At 38.5% G+C, this 17,258-nt stretch overlaps 2 protein-coding genes across 3 annotated transcripts in view; one reads left to right on the top strand and one right to left on the bottom strand.

Annotated features, from left to right (window-relative positions):
* Positions 1–7,483, bottom strand: part of LOC119482103 — a 35,679-nt gene extending 28,196 nt beyond the window's left edge. The window contains exons 1-5 of the mRNA XM_037759507.1: positions 7,468–7,483; positions 5,547–6,089; positions 3,060–3,437; positions 2,880–2,972; positions 2,649–2,755 (exon numbers count right to left, since the gene is read on the bottom strand). Of these exons, the coding sequence (XP_037615435.1) occupies positions 2,649–2,755; positions 2,880–2,972; positions 3,060–3,437; positions 5,547–6,089; positions 7,468–7,483 (1,137 nt within the window). The remainder of the gene's footprint in view (positions 1–2,648; positions 2,756–2,879; positions 2,973–3,059; positions 3,438–5,546; positions 6,090–7,467) is intronic.
* A 2,303-nt stretch (positions 7,484–9,786) lies between these two features.
* Positions 9,787–16,003, top strand: LOC119481869 (low affinity immunoglobulin gamma Fc region receptor II-c-like). 2 transcript variants are annotated; one of them, XM_037759183.1, is made up of 6 exons: positions 9,787–10,418; positions 11,474–11,740; positions 12,179–12,424; positions 12,772–12,882; positions 14,555–14,620; positions 15,454–16,003. In XM_037759183.1, exons 1-6 carry the CDS (start codon positions 10,388–10,390, stop codon positions 15,525–15,527), a joined length of 795 nt encoding a protein of 264 aa, XP_037615111.1. In that variant the 5' UTR covers positions 9,787–10,387; the 3' UTR covers positions 15,528–16,003. The 2 variants fall into 2 exon arrangements, with proteins under 2 accessions (XP_037615111.1, XP_037615110.1); XM_037759182.1 differs by having other exon boundaries at positions 10,005–10,418; positions 12,769–12,882; positions 15,454–16,002.
* Positions 16,004–17,258: the final 1,255 nt, after the last annotated feature.

Genomic DNA, 17,258 nt, shown 5'->3' with positions numbered 1-17,258 from the left:
AAAACATTACATGTCCCTTAAAGTTGGGCCTTAAAACACAAAGAAAACACACAACCCACATTCTCCATCCATATTAGTGTTCAGTAAGCTGGAGCTCTGGGTCGGGTTGCCCCATCTATTCAGTGGTTTGCTAATCAGGTTGTACCTTTAAAAACATAAGAAACGTCTCAGCTAGTAAAGACTTTAGGAGACAAGTTAACATCCAAGATATATCTAATGTTACATATTATTTTTCATTTATATCTGCAGTATGGTTTACTAGTTTCAGACGATACTGGTATCTTCACTCTAGCTTTAAAGGTCCCATATTGTAAAAAGTGAGATTTTCATGTCTTCTATATTATAAAGCAGGTTTCAGTGCTATATAAATACTGTTAAACTATCAAAACAGTCAATATACGGAGAAACACACACAAACTGTATTCAGAAACTGTGCTTTTGAAACAAGCTGTCAGGAATTCTGTCAATTTGTGATGTCACAAATACACAATATTTAGACCATTTCACAGTTTTAAACATACATTCTAAATGTGTCCCAGTTTATTTCCTGTTGCAGTGGATGTGGATGACATCAGCTGACAGGAAGTAAACATGGACCCAAGCTGTTGCCTAGCAACGCAATTCCGTTGAAATGCACTAAAACGGAGCGTTTCAGGCAGAGTGTAATACAGGTATATTCAGGCAGACTATATGAGGAAAATAAAGTTGTTTTTTTAACATTACAGCATGTAAACATGTTCTAGTAGAAACACAAAATACAAGTATGAAGCTGAAAATGAGCACGATATGGCACCTTTAAAACTGAACAACTTAAAAATCACATGTTGCGTTAACGCGTTATCGTGATAACTATGACAGCTAAAAAAACTAAACTTATAAATGAAAAATGTGTTTTAGTGAACTTAACAACAGCATTAATCAGCAGCATTTCTGAACAACGTGTCAACTTAGATAAATGCAACCAGTCAAGTTGCGGTTTAAATCCAAGTCTGTCCAAAATGTCCTTGAGTCTTGTGAACAAATTCCTTCCAGGCGTTCCTGAGATATCGTGTTCTCAAGAATGGGACGGACGTGAGGTCACAGCGACCTTTTGACCTCCAAAATCAGATTGGATTTATCCTTGAGTCCAAGTAGATGAACATCTATCAGATCCAGATCCAGTATTCCATGTTACCTCTGCACAGATATCAGTAAGTTGATAGTTAGTGGGTGTAAATGATTACCTCAACCTGTTTTCATTCAGTGAGGTGTGAACGAGGTTCAGTTTGAACTTGTAAAACGGCCGCGGTCGCCAACGGACCCTGACGGTGTAGTGTACTACAACAACAAGCAGTAGCAGTTGGGTGCAAAAAAACCCCACCTTTGTCGTATTTTCCGTCCATCATGATGAAGTCAAACTGTAACTCTAAAAGTATAATAACATTTATAATAAATAAAAGTAGTGCTGCCATTAAGTCCGTCTTCTCTTGATAGAAAAAGTAGATGAAACGTGATCCTGGTGCTGAAGAGAGTTCACAGCTCTTCTCTCAGTCTAAACCTTTTAATGTGAAGCCTGGATTCCTCCAGCGTTTTGGTGCAAAGTCACACAGCGGGCGTTAAAAAGGTCATCTTCTAATCAGACTTACTGTACGTTCTCTCCGACGGCGATCTGTATCCGTCACGCTGCTGATCCGGTTGGTCCACTTGTGACTGGCTGGACACGCTGCTCTCCATTACACTACCGACGTGCCTCTGAGCAAGGCACCTAGACTGGAAGAGATTCGGTTGGGGCGACGTCATACTCCGGAATGCTGAAAGGGACAATTAATAGAAGTTAATAATAATAATAAATAAATATAATAAATATGATAAAAAATAAATAAATATAATAAAAAAAGAAATGAAATAAAGAAATAAAAATAAAAATAAATAAATGAAATAAAGAAATAAAAAGAAATGAAATAAAGAAATGAAATAAAGAAAGAAAAAGAAAAATAAAGAAATGAAATGAAGAAATAAAAATAATAATAAATAAAAATAATGCAAAATAAATGAAATAAATAAATAAAAATAAAAATAAAGAAATGAAATAAAGAAATAAAAATAATAATAAATAAACATAATGCAAAATAAATGAAATCAAATAAATAAATATAATAATAAATAAATAAATAAATATAATAGAAAATTAATAAATAAATAAATATAATAACAAATAAATATAATAAAAATAAAAAATAATATTTTTGTTTCCTTTTTTTTAAAACATGTTTATTGGGTTTTCTTATTTTCACAAACACAACAATAATAATAAATAACAACAACAAAAAACAAACAAACAAACAAACAAACAAACAAACATAGAAACACTGGTACAGCTCAGATCCAACAACATATGTAGGAGGTGATAGGAAACAGTCCATAGTGCAGGAAGTCACAGGATAGAATATATAGTTCATGTTCAGGAGAGTCCTTGTGAGGTAATGGAGGAGATCAGGTCCAATATAATTCATATAGAGCTGCCTAATACTGTAGAACTGATCTACTTTGGCATGTAGAATATCGGTAAGATATTCCAAAGGGACCATCTCAAGTCTGACTTCACGCCAGCCTTGGACAGACCAGTGTCAGACCAGTGCTTCTGTAATTTCTTTTTCCTTCTGACTTACATTTTGTTTTTGACACTTGTGTTTGAGTAAATATCCAGCGACTCCTCCGCCCAGGATCAGGACCAGAACCAGAACCGGGACCAGAACGATCAGACGGAGCCGACCACCTGATGAGAAACAAAAAGCAAACAAAAGCTCCGGTTACTGGAATACAACCGACACACATGAATATATGCAGCAATCAGAGTGTTTTAAATGCAAAGCACGCTGAAACTTGGACCGTCCTCTCACCTTTAACATCCGTCTCATCTGAACCTGGAGTTTGGACATCTCTTGTGGGATGCGGCGGCGTCTCTGTTGTCCAGGTTTTAACAGAGTTGGGTTCTGAAAAAAGACAAAAGAAAATAAATACAAAGTGCTGATCTCTGTATATAATTATTGATTCTGTGTAGACGAAGCAGCTAAACTCACCGACAACAAGTCGAACGATTGAGTCCTTCACCTGGCTCTTTAACTTGGGGATGAAACACTTGTATCTGCCTTCGTCTGCGAGCGTCACATTCGTGATCTTGAGCGAGATGTTTCCGTCTCTCAGGTCGTCAGTGAACAGTGACGTCCTCCTGAAGTACGAGCGGATCTTCATGTCCGGGACTTCTCTCCGGTCCCTGTAGAGGTGAACGTACTCCACCCGGCTCAGCCGATCCGAGGGGTCCGGCTTGAGGTCGGGTTTGGACCACTCCACCGTCAGCCCCTGCACGTTGAACTTGGGCTCCAGGTGGCACGGCAGGATGACGTCGTCGCCCACAGCGGCTGTGATTGGCTGAGGTGACCCGATCACATGAGGCTGATCTGGAAAACAAAGAGGGGGAAATTTGAACTTCCTCAAAAATGGAGTCTGGAACTTCTTAGGAGCACAAATCATTTCCAAACTGTTCTGTAAATTCATACCAAACTTCCAGAAGCACCAACATGTATTTGATATCAGCTGTAAAAAGCTGTGAAAAATGCGGATTATAGGTTCCTGAAGGCCAAAGTTAAGTCTTTAAACAGCTTGTTCTGAATGAGCAACACTCTGAAACCCAAAGATATTCACATTATTATCCCATAAAACAAAGTAAAGCAGCAGCAAACCAAACAACTAAGAAGCTGGAACTAGGAAATGTTGAGCAACAAAACATCTGACAACGAGGAACAAGAACACGAGCTGAATAAAGATCAACAGCATGACCAACGTGATGATCGCTGTCTGTGATGTTTGTGTTATGAAGTTGTTGATTTGTGTGGTCAAAAGGTCAGCACATTGACTTTAGACGGTTTTTAAAATGTAATTTCTTATAAAATCAGAAATATCTTCATCACAATGAACGTAGGGAGCCGGTCCTCTTCACGGAGTCCGCCGTGTTTCTACAGTAGCCCAGAGCGGACAAACCAAACTCTGGCTCTAGAGAGACTTTCATGTTTTTACGTTACCAGAAGGAAACCGTAGTTCTCCGACACGCTTGTGGAACAGCGGTAACGTGAGCCGTAGTGTGCAAAACCGTCTGACTGATAGACTGCATATAAGAAGTGGACGTAGTCACCGTGACGTCACCCACACTGGTTTGTGGACTGCTGTTTTGAAGCCTTGAGTACTGCATTTTGGCTGTCTCCATCTTGGTTTTTGGCCGTCGCCCTCTGAGCGAGGTGAATGGCGTTACCACGGTTTTGCACTCAGTGGCTCGCGTTATCGCACTCTTGGAAAGGGAGGAATGAGCGGAGGGGTACCACTAAATGCTACCAAATCCTGCACACTGTCCCTTTAATGATGTGAATCACACACTGGAATGACTGCTGTATTCATGGCCTCTGGCACAATGACAGCATTATACTTCCAACCAACGGTTTAACTGTCATGCTTATCAGGTTATCAGGTTGGATAGGTTCCCAAAGTTTTGCATTATTCAAAACTGTACCATGTGACCAACAGACGGACGGACTGATACTGGATCAGATTACAAAAGACATCTGAACTGATGAAGGTTGTCACGCTCATGCTGAAAACAGTTTAATAACTTTAATTTGGGTATAGTTAGTAATTTAATTTCATTTCAAAATGTATTTCGAACATGTAGAATAAAAAATAAAGAAAAGAGAATGATCATACCAACAAGTGGACAGTCAGAGACAACTAGTATTTACATCCAATGATAAGCATAAGACAAATTAATTATCAACACTTGATGTCTTGATTTTTTAAAAGGAGTGAGAAGAAGTATAAACTTATTTAATCCCATCCCTTCTCCATAAGTCAATTATTAATTATTAACCAGCTTCTTTATTGAGCCATACATATACTCTAATTACATTTACCTCAACGTGTCTAACTACAGACTAACTAGTAATTCTTTAAGTTCATAGCATACACTGATCCTTTTTTTTATATCAACCCCCCATCTCAGGAAGAGGGTTGGTTTCCTCTGTGAGTCACTTATTGAATCATGTTAAATCCCCCAGTGGGATGGCTGAATCATATGTATTCAAAAACCTGAAGAATGAAACAGCAAGACCTCATGTAACTCTGAGAATAATATGATCAAATGTAAATCTGAAATTCTAAATTATTAATGAAATATCTGTTTAAATTGTTTGTTTTCCAAAACATGATTCATATTATTCTTCATTTATTGCTCCATTAGAACAACAATGTAAAGTTATAGTCGTGTTAAGTTAGAACAATCAGCCAGTTTAACGGTTTTAACGGTTTTAACGGTTTTAACGGCTAATAAACAAATAGATACACACATCCCTTTAATATTATTATATCTATTAATAAGTTACAGAGAAGTCTTTACAGAACATAACCACTCATGTTAAAACAGTCAGTAGAACATGTGAGAACAGTCAGGTTAAGTTAACAGTTATCACTCCACAGAGAGTTCAATGAATGAATGAATGAATGAATGAATGAATGAATCTCACCTGTCAGCTCGGTCCGGACCGCGAAGACAGGTAGAATGACCGTCCAGAGAGCACAGAAGACAAACACCAAGTCTCCGAAGTGAAACATGAAAGTAGCCGCTAGAAAGACAGAAAACCTGCCGTCTGTAGTGGCAGAGAGATCCCGTCTGTAGTGGTAGAGAGATCCCGTCTGTAGTGGTAGAGAGATCCCGTCTGTAGTGATAGAGAGATCCCGTCTGTAGTGATAGAGAGATCCCGTCTGTAGTGGCAGAGAGATCCCGTCTGTAGTGGTAGAGAGATCCCGTCTGTAGTGGTAGAGAGATCCCGTCTGTAGTGGTAGAGAGATCCCGTCTGTAGTGGCAGAGAGATCCCGTCTGTAGTGGTAGAGAGATCCCGTCTGTAGTGGTAGAGAGATCCCGTCTGTAGTGGTAGAGAGATCCCGTCTGTAGTGGTAGAGAGATCCCGTCTGTAGTGGTAGAGAGATCCCGTCTGAAGTGGTGGAGAGATCCCGTCTGTAGTGGTAGAGAGATCCCCGCTGGCGCTGGATGAGTAGAATGAGCCATGCTGCTTATGAACGTCGATATATTTGCGTCTCTACGTCATCACGTCTGACGAATGGAAACAAAACGTTCCACGTGACCATGTGACCCAACCACAGTTTCTGTTGACTCGTAGAATGTTGTGATTCTTGTTGCCAACGTTCTAACATGACGTCATGCCGTATTAGAGTCGAGATAACATTGAAACTATCATGCTGTGTATCATACAACTATTTATTATTTGTTAGGAAGTTCCATATTCATAATAAAATAATTAATTTGTTACTTTATAAATGGATTTGAACAACATATCACCATTTTATCTAATGTTAAAAAATAAAAACAAGCGATTAAGTTATTCAACAACTTTCACACCATATGATGCTGATAACAAACTGTGGCATTATACAAAATGTAAAAGTAATTTTTTTTTTTTTTTAATTGAACCAACAACACTCAGTGGTCTTAACATGTGACAAAACGTGACTAAAACCAGATTCATTTTCTGTGTCTTTTTGTGTATTCAGAGCTAACTAGTTAATTAGTTCTTTTATTGACACAAAAAGATAACAAGATTTGGGTCCAAACAATATACAAAACAAAAGAGAAAAATATAATAAACACAATAAACCCCTTAGTAACATAAAGAAATATTAAAAGTTACGATTAACACCACAAAATCCCATCAAAGACAAATGAGTGGGCAGTATTTGAATTGATTTAAACCATGACTCATGATGAACTAATTTAACTTGTGATTCATCATGTGACTTTTTTTTTAGAGGCCAAAATAATTACAACTATTATTTAGCCAACAAATAAATAGATGAACAAATACATGTATATATATATATATATATATATATATAAAGTATCAACATGCAATGTACTGTATATATACTGTACATGTCAAGTACTTCTGTAAATTGTAAACAAATACCGCAAAGGAATAAATATTAAATGGTAATAGATTATTTGATATCCATGAAGTGGGTATTTAACAAAAACATGGTTTAAATGAATGTAACTGGATGTTCACCCGGAGCTGCATCTTTTCACTCCTCTGTCACATGATAAGTCACAATCTTGTTGTTGTGTGGTGTACGACTCAGCATCTATTTTGTGACTCAGCAAGTTTACTAAAATCTGGCTGAAAATACAGAATATATTACTATAATATAATAATAAACACATGTATAGTGATTTACCCACTATGAGACCCAGAAACTCAGGGAAGTTCCGATACATGCTGATCTTCTCTTCATCACCCTCTTACAGTCAATATAAAACTAAAAGGGAAATGTTATAAAAAAAGGTGGAATACCTGAGGCCTGTACAAGGAAGCAGGTGTTAGCGAGGTAACTTCAGGGTTTTCCGTCCTACGAAGGTGGTTTACTTCTTACCGGGGTAGATCACCATGGTAATTTCTGAACACTTAACCTGCTCCGGAGAGATCAACTCGTATAAAAGCACCTCCTAATGGCCAATCAGAGCTGAGTGAGCAGATGGTACGGTAATATTACACACATACGAAGACGTTAAAGTCATAAACCAGGCTAAAAACAACACAGTTTAAACTGACAAATGCAGGAAGGACAGCTGGATTTATGGATTTATGATTTATGTATTCATACATCTGGAGTTTTTTCTTTTGCCAGCTGTTCTTCCTGCATCTGTGTCAGTGACAGTGTCTCGACTTGAGTCCGATTCATATCGGTCCTCGCTCAGTGCCGTTTCCTGTGTTTAGAGCGACTGCACCACCGTAGCTGGCAGCGTGAGGCCAGTATTACCCTACAATAACAGCGAGTGGGAAAAGTCGGGATTCATGAGCACTCGGTACGTACCGGACACTGAAAAGAGGCTTCATGCTTGGATGCCACATTTTGTTAGCTGTGACCTATTTCGACATAAACCGCCACCACAACTCTCAGGGTCATTGTGCAATGCAACCTAAAGTAGATTGGAACATGTCTCGTGCCTTGTATTACAGCCATCCGTGGTGCAATTCATCAGGAGTCAGGAGTCTGACTCTCTTCACAAGTTCATCCTCGTGCAAAGACACAAAGTCAACAGGAAAGTGTTCAACAAAACACAAACATACCAAACAGATGACACAAAACATTTATGATGATATCAAACGTCTTCATGTCTAACAACTCTCTCCACGACAGTTCTGCAACTAAAATACAGGTGGTAAACTCAGATATCATTCTCAGATCAAATCCTTTGTAAATTATACTTTTTTAAAACATGGTTTAAATGAATGTAACTGAATGTTAACCTGAAGCTGTGTCTTTTCACTCCTCTGTCACATGTTGAGTCACGATATTGTTGTTGAGTGGTGTACGACTCAGCATTTATTTAGTGACTCACTAAAATCTGTCTGAAAACACAGAATATAATCGAATCATTTCAAACTGTTCTTTGTAAACGTAGTTATCATTTGTAGTGATTTACTCACCATCACAAACAGAAACTCAGGGAAGTCCCACAGTAAACCCGAAACCTGCTGATCTTCTCGTCATCACTCTGTTATAGTCAATATAAAACTAAAAGAGAATAAAGTTGTGTTACAAAAAGGTGGAATACCTGCTGTTCCAGCAGAACAGAAACAGACTGGACAGCCAGGACTGCAGGGAAACTCACTGGTGCCTCACTGGAAGCATCACTGCAGATCATCCACTTGATTGACACAACCTGTTCCAGTTCCTTTCCTCTGGGAGGCGCTCCAGAGCTCTATACGCTGACACAACCAGACCCAAGAACAGTTCCTCCCCTCAGACCATCACTCTGATGAACTCTGAACCCGTCACATACACCTTCAACAACCCTCTGAACATCTGCTGCTGCTGTTAAAGACCATCATTTACAGTCTTTAATGCACATTTGTTTTGTAATTATGTGCATATCATCTGTCAGTGTAAATATAAATCTTACTCACTGTACATACAGTACATAGTTTAATCATCCAGTATTTATTTCTTTGCACTATTTATATTGTTTACAACTTCCAGAACATTTGTCTTGCATATAGAAATTTTATTTTAACTAGGGCTGTCAGTCGATTAAAATAGTTAATCACCATTAATCACACATTTTTTATCTGTTCAAAATGAACCTTAAAGGGAGATTAGTCCAGTATTTAATCCTCTTATCAACATGGGAGTGGACAAATATGCTGCTTTATGTAAATGTATGTATATATTTATTATTGTAAATCAATGAACAACACAAATCAATGACAGATATTGATCCAGAAACCCTCACAGGTACTGCATTTAGCATAAAACAATATGCTCCAATCATAACATGTCAAACTGCAGCCCAACAGACAACAACAGCTGTCAGTGTGTCAGTGTGCTGACTTGACTATGACTTGCCCCAAACTGCATGTGATGATCATAAAGTGGGCATGTCTGTAAAGGGGAGACTCGTGGGTACCCATAGAACCCATTTACATTCACTGATCTGGAGGTCAGAGGTCAAGGGACCCCTTTGAAAATGGACATGACCGTTTTTTCCTCACCAATATTTAGCGTACGTTTGGAGCGTTATTTAATCTCCTTCACGACAAGCAGCTTCACTCACGCTTTAAAACTGAGCATGCTACAACCTAAAAATCACAAGTTGCGTTAATGCTGTTATTTCTATTTTTGTCACGTAAGTTCCGTACTCAAGTTACGGCACTTCCGAAGTTATTTTAACCAAATCTGTGATCTTTTCCTAAACCCAACTAAGTCATTTCTTGTCAAATTCCAAGTATATTATGCAAAATAAACCTGATTCTGATTATATAAGTTTAAATACAACACAAATCTGATATCAGAGAAGATCTTGGCACAGCATGCACAGTCATACCAGAAGTTTAAGGTAACGTAAGATTCACCCGCAGAATGTCCCACGTCATCAGGATCATGAAATCAGACTAGCTTGGACGAAGCAAATCAAAGTTGTGTCTTATTGTTGGTTCAGACTGTTGGAGTCGGGAACATCTACATCGTCCTATCTTAACCTCCACACACCCAGAGCCTCCTCACATCAGAGTACAACGTACCAACCAGATGACACAATAACACATTTATGAGGACATTCAAACGTCTTCATGTCTAACAACTCTCTCCACGACAGTTCTGCAACTAAAATACAGAACAAAGAAAAACAGGTCGTCAGAAAGTCAAAGCAGGCCGGAGCCACAGTCCTCTGACATTTGACGTCTTACAGAAGAAGAAAGTACATCAGCAGGAAGCTGTGGCCTCTATGACATACACTCAACCTTAGGTGTGATACGATACAGCCCCCCAGTCAGTCACTCACTCAGTCACCATGGCGATAACTACACTGTGCGCTCTCGTTGGTGAGTACCGAACGTACAATTTGCTCTCTGATTTAGCTCTAAAACGTTAACGGCATCCTTGTTTCTGAGCAGCTTCAATGTTAATATGTCAAAGTCAGTAATGGAAGAGGAACTCAGAACCTTTACTGATGTAAAAGTAGTAATACCACGTCGTAGAAATACTCTGCTACGAGTAAAAGTCCTGCATTCAAAATCTTACTTGAGTACAAAAGTATTAGCATCAAAATGTACTTGAAGTATCAAAAGTTATTATGCATGTCAGAATAATATATATTATTATCATCACTGATGCATTACTGTATACATCACATTAAAACTGCAGCTGGTTATGGTTAATATATCATCATTTATAAATTGATTCAGATTATTAACACAAAATATTAATCTGTAAATAACTAAAGTTGTCAGATGAATGTAGTGCAGTAAAAAGTTCAATATACTACCTACTTAAGTACAGTACTTGAGTAAATGTACTTAGTTACTTTACATCTCTGCTTAAAATTAGACTGAAAACTGTGACCAAATTAAAAGATATACAATGATCTCTAATGAATAATACCTGTACTCAATTACTTCTCAGTTCTTGCTAAATGATATAATCAAATCAGGCAATTATTACAAATACTACTCATACATATCTATATGCATCTCACCAAGAAGCAAATAGAGATATGAGGAACTTATGATGTGCATATTTCCTGTTTATTGATGAGTTATCTTTGCACTGTTTCCTACTTTGTACTTCAGCTGCTGCACAACAATTTCCCCCCGGCATAAATAAAAGTCAGCATTGCTCTGTAGACCAGACGGAGAGAAACATTGTGTTGTTATTAAATTAAAATAAACATCATCAAAATAACTTTGCATCTCCCGTCGACTGCGTCAGTGAATGCAGCGGAGAGATTTGTTGCTGATGTGTTTGACGCCTGCAGTTAATTATTCAAAATAACATCCGTAGTGAAACAAGAGGTGGTGAATGTGTACGTCGGCTGTGCTTCTTCACTCTCTGATTCTAAGTTGCATTTAAAGATTACAATCTGTCTGTTTTCTTGCAGCTGCTCTGAGAGTCCTTCCCAACAGATCCCAGTTCTTCCAGTACGAGTCCGTCTCTCTGATTTGTGAGCAGCAAGGAGGAAACTCCTCCGAGTGGAGAGTGAAGAAGAACACATCCATATATATAAATGAAGAGTGTTTAATATCCTGGGAAAGAACGCATGAATCCCACTGCTTCATCGATGACCTTTACCCATCAGACACTGGGGTGTACTGGTGTGAGTCTGCAGCAGGAGAGTGCAGCGACACCGTCAGCATCACTGTGAACGGTGGGTTTAACTGCTGCAGGTTCTTTATGGGAGAGAAATCATTTATCTCCGTATCATGTGATATGTTTAATTGTCTCGACTATGTGAATGTGTTTTGTGTGCCTACAAAAGTGTCATATGTGTTACAGTATGTTTGACTTGGATGTACAGTTTTTGTCGTGTCGTATTGTATCATATCTTATCGTATCTTATCGTATCTTATCTTATCTTATCTTATCGCATCGCATCGTATTGCATCGTATTGTATCGTATCATATCGCATCGTATCGTGCTGTATCGAATTGAATCAAGTCTTGTGGTATCGAATCGAATCGTATTGAATCGTATCATATCGTCGTTTCAATCTAAATGAAGAGGTCAAAAAAAGGAAAAGTTGTTCTTCGTACGAGTTTTGACCTCTTCAAATGAAATCTTCTTGTCTTTGTGTCTGTCTCTCAGCTGGCTCAGTGATCCTGGAGAGTCCTGTCCTCCCTGTGATGGAGGGAGACGATGTGACTCTGAGCTGCAGGAACAAGACGACTTCCTCCAACCTCACAGCTGATTTCTATAAAGATGGCCTCCTCATCAGGAGCAGCTCCACAACAAACATGACCATCCAAAGTGTTTCCTGGTCTGATGAAGGACTCTACAAGTGTAACATCACTGGAGTTGGAGGATCAACAGAGAGCTACCTGACTGTGAGAGGTGAGGACACAGTAAAGGCCTTGAAAACAACTTCTTACTATGAGCATCCTCCATGAACAAACAAACATAAATACATAAATACACATTTTCAAAAAGGTAACACAATGAGAAAGATGAACTACTGAATCTGGTTTAAAGGAATATTCCGTCATCTTGTGAAATGTGCTGGTGTGGTATATATTACCAGAAAACAGATGAGAAGATTTACATACATTAATAGAATAATATTATAATAAGTGTTCTGAGATTTGTCCAGGGTGTTCAGCACACATCCAGCCAGCCGCATAGACAGAACCATTAGCTTGTTTGCATTGAGGCCAACCTGTGGTATTTCTGTTTTGAAGCAGGGCATCCTGAGCCGCCCGATTCCCCCCTCGCATGCGTTCTACTTCCTGTGGTGGGCGTCTGCCTCTTGCTGGTCTCTGTGATGCTGCTCTGCCTCTGGAGACGCCACAAAGGTCAGCCTGTTTTCATGTCAATAAAAGAACATCCTGCTGTTTCAACACTTCTGTCGAGGAGGTCGCACACTGAATGTGCTGAGTGTGAGAGTTCATTCTTCAATGTGGACACAGTGGTGTAATATACTGTAGGTAAATCAAGGTCCACTTACTGGCTCTTTCCTGATTTCCAACTGAGCAGATTCGTTCTGCTGAAGAAGGCCACGAGACGCAGTCAGAAGCTCCAGAAAGAGCCCGTGTTTCAAACGTCTAATTTCAGATTATGGCTGATTTTTGTTGGCAGGAACCATAACACCTGACATAAAACATTTGAATATGTTGACATGCAGGATTCAACATCAGCAGGTTGATCCAGACAATAAGAGAACTGGGAGTGTCTCCACCTACGTAGCTGTGACTGCACTGTTGAAGCTAAAACAAACTATTCATGTTAAATAGAGCAGCTAAATGTTTTGTGTTTTCAGAGGGAGGAGTAATGTTCGTCAAGTATGTTTACGTCACCAGTTTTTGAAACCAAGCGTGTGAAAGTGATTTGCACGGCCCTTTTTGTAAAATAGATTTTTTTTCTGTTTTTTTTTTCTGATAATGATGATGCCTCACATGGCCGCAAAGCGGAGGCCTCCAGGGCTTATATGATATGGAAATCTGTGTGAATGGATTAATAAACCAAAGTAATGAATTGGTAAACTGTGCACATGTAGGCCTATTCAACTTCATGACCTCAGCCGGCCAGAGCTACGAGGAGGTTGATATCTGTCAGCAGCGATCAGTGTTGTAGTCAAGACCACCTAAACCGAGACCAAGTCATGACCAAGACCAGAGTGTATCGAGACCGAGACAAGACCAACAACAGTGCGAGTCCCACACTACATGAAACACTTATGATAAAATGTGGAACATGCAAACCAAACTGATCTGAAATTTGACATTCCCATAAAAACACCCACAAAAAATTCCTCTTCATTCACCTCTTTTATTGCCACATGTATACTGTAGAAGTGTACCGTGGGAAATGTCTTGATATAATCAAAAGGTATTGCTGAGGTGAATTTTATGTGTGGTATTGTCCTGTGTTTTCTATGAGCAATCACAGTTAAAATGTTAATCAGACGATACACAGGTAGCTGTGATCCAAGAAAAGGCTGAGTAAAAATGCGGTCGATTTCAAGACGAGATCTTCAAAAAGACCGTTCTCAAGTAATCTAACCCTGGCAGCGACACCTTTAAAGTAAATATCTAGTTAGTTTTGGAGCAAGTTTCTGATCTTTAAACTGGCCTTTTTGTTTAAAGCAATGCAATTGGTAGGCCACAAACAATCCATGTGCACCATTTATTAATCAGTTTGACAGATTTCCACATCGATATTTATTTTTTCGGACAAGAAGTTAAAGCCAAATGGAGTTTGGAGTGCGTTTTATTCTAGACAGAAACATGACTAATTGTTTTAGGTACAGACACACATCTTACTGTGTGAATGAGAAGCTCTAATGAAGTCATTGATAACCAGATAATAACAAGCTTTTCATACACAAAAAAAAGATAATATTTACTGTAAACGAACATCATGCTGTTCCATAGATGGATGACAGAAAACGTATTTTTCCCTTGGTGGTGAAATCCGAATATTCCCATGTTTGAGTCTTTGGTTTATTGTCCAAAATGTTTTCATCAGGCGACCCTGACGTCCCGTACACCGATGTCACCATCACACAGGAAGTGCAGCCAAACAGGATCAGAGGTGAACAAAAACACACTCACACTGCATTCTTATTGACATTTCACAAAATAGTTAACAACAAAAGATGTTTAAAGAAACAGAATAGAAATGATCAAATATCAGCCTTTAGTTCTAACATCATAAATCAGTGTAACCTCAAATCCTTCAGGCCTCTCTGGGCCATGTGTGTTTGTTGTTTTCTGCTTGGAGATGGAAGTTTCAGCCTCTGACACACTTTACTAAGCTCTCATTGGTCCAGCTTGATGTCATACAGGGAGAAGCCGTCACCACGGTTACAGTAAACAAAAGACTGAACTCTGGACTTCAGCACTACAGAAACTCACTATCATCAGACTGAGTTTCTATTTTTACTTTTAATGATTTGAGGTGACGACATGAATATGATAAAAATACACACAGTGCATGGAAAAGATTGATATTATGGCTATAAAACAAACACAACAACAAACAACTTCCGACCTCTTTTCACTGCATGCATTTATTTCCTTCTGTATTTTATTGTTTTATTCTAATAGAATATTTTTGTGTATTTCCATTTCCTGCTACTTTATACTCTTTATACTTGCAGATTACACCTGATTTGATTTGCAGATTAATATATTAATGTTAAATCAATATTGGTGATTCTACTATGCACCATTAAAACTATGCATTGTGAGTGCTTTTGATAATACTGTACTTTCACTGAAGTATTTTTCAGTGTGTTGCTACTGCTTACTTAAAGGATAGTTTTCCTTTTCCTCCACTGATATTTAATCCTAACCTTCTTTTGCATTATCTCATGTTATTCATGGTTTTAACATTCATAGTCTGTGTGTGTCCTTCCTCCACAGACGTGGACGCTGAACCGACCTTCTACTCAACAGTCAAACCGGGAAACACCTGTCAGGAAACTACAAGACTATAGTGTTGAACTGTGTACTTCATCATTTTGTTTTGTTTTAAATGTGCTTTTATAGGAAACACAGTGGATTAAAGTTTATTTTTTCTAAGCAGTGTGGCTGAAACATTTGCACAAACCACTTCAAATAGAAACTCTCAGTTACATTACAAAACACAGAGTTCAGCGTCCGTTTCCCCTCGATACCTTTTGAACCTGTCAGACCTGCCTGCACTCTCCTGAACTGTGTTAAGTGTTTTTAAGATGACACTGAGTTTCAGTACGGATATTGATATGATACGTTTTCAGTTCTCTACTTTGGTGAGAGACTGAATACAAACCGAATGTACAGAAGCCCTGAGAGGCAAGTGAGAAAAAAAAAAAACACCTGTGATAAATTTTCTACATCTGATCTTAACTGTTTTCTCAACGTGTTTATGACTTAAGAACTGGTGAAAAAAACAACCCGGTCTCACAGGAAGGAGTCTAAATACCACGACATTTTGCGTGCCACGAGTACGGATCATTTGTACGCCACGCAAACATCGGCAGTTACAACACAGTCTCACGGCAGTTTGTGAAATAGTCACGAAATTTAATCTATTTGATTTGTGTACATAGACGTGAATTTCCCCTTTTTGTTTTCGTGATGCTCAGCACGACTTTCAACAACAAAACAGGTGTCAATTTCCGCTCCAGATTTTTCAAAATAAAACAACTTAGTTAGGTTTAGGAATAGATCGACTTGGTTAGGCTTAGGCAACAAAACATCTTAGTTAGGTTTAGGAAAAGATCGCGAATTGGGTTGAAATAACTCCTGAATTGCCGTAACTGAAGTACAGAATTTACGTGCCAAATAAATCAACTTTGACTTGTTGCCTCACACGGGGCACCAATAGTGGTGTCCTGGGCCAAAGTCTAATGCTTTTTTGACCCACACATCCACCCTGACCTCCTCCCTTCATGGCTTTCGCCGTTCTTTATACTTCCCGGTTCACGTGGATTACATACGAATTGATTTCGTGCTGGCGATCACAAAAAAAAAGTGAAATTCGTGTCTATGTACACAAATCAATACATTACAATTTAGTGACTATTTCACGGACTGCTGTGCGACTGAGCTGGCTGTTAGGTCCAGGCAAGAAAACCACTTAGTTAGGGTAACAAAGCCTGGTAAAGCTGCATGAATGAAACCAAAACAACGATCCAGAATAGACTAAACAGTCTGTAGAGCTGAAGATAACTTCTGAGTCATGTTGTAAATCTCTGTGGGTTCATTGCTATGAGAGACACGTTTCACATGACATCATGTGGTTATATAAACATTTTCAAGGGTGCAGCTTTTTATTACTGCATGGTAGTTTAATTATTGATGACTATTTTTAGTATTTGTGTGCGTAACGTGTACTATTCATAGCTGATTAAACAGGTACTTCCTCATTCCAGGGCCATCCAGCGAATCCCTTCCTGAACAAACACCTAAACCTGAGTAAGCACTTAACGTTTCATTGATTATATTTTGTATTTAGGACCTGCTGCACTGTGGAATATAGTTCTTTTTAAAGCTGTTGAATAAGGATTAGATGTAACATAATAATAATAATGAATTTAATTTATAGAGCAATCCTTTGAAATACAGCGAAATCTCAAGGTGCTTCACAACAATCACAATACAACGCTAAGACAATTTACAAAAGAAAGCATCAAAATAGGACGAATACATTTATAGACAAATGACTTCCTGATGTAAGTTAAAAG

This window comes from Sebastes umbrosus, chromosome 22, assembly GCF_015220745.1.
Source record: "Sebastes umbrosus isolate fSebUmb1 chromosome 22, fSebUmb1.pri, whole genome shotgun sequence".
In the NCBI taxonomy this organism is placed as follows: domain Eukaryota; kingdom Metazoa; phylum Chordata; class Actinopteri; order Perciformes; family Sebastidae; genus Sebastes; species Sebastes umbrosus.
Note: the sequence above shows the minus strand (reverse complement) of the source record. Positions and strands in the feature narration are given on the sequence as shown.

Coding starts and splice junctions, on each gene's coding strand:
- LOC119481869 (XM_037759182.1), top strand. CDS start 10,388: ATGGCGATAACTACACTGTGCGCTCTCGTTG. Junction 12,425..12,768: donor GAGCTACCTGACTGTGAGAG/GTGAGGACACAG, acceptor TCTGTTTTGAAG/CAGGGCATCCTGAGCCGCCC. Junction 12,883..14,554: donor CCTCTGGAGACGCCACAAAG/GTCAGCCTGTTT, acceptor TGTTTTCATCAG/GCGACCCTGACGTCCCGTAC.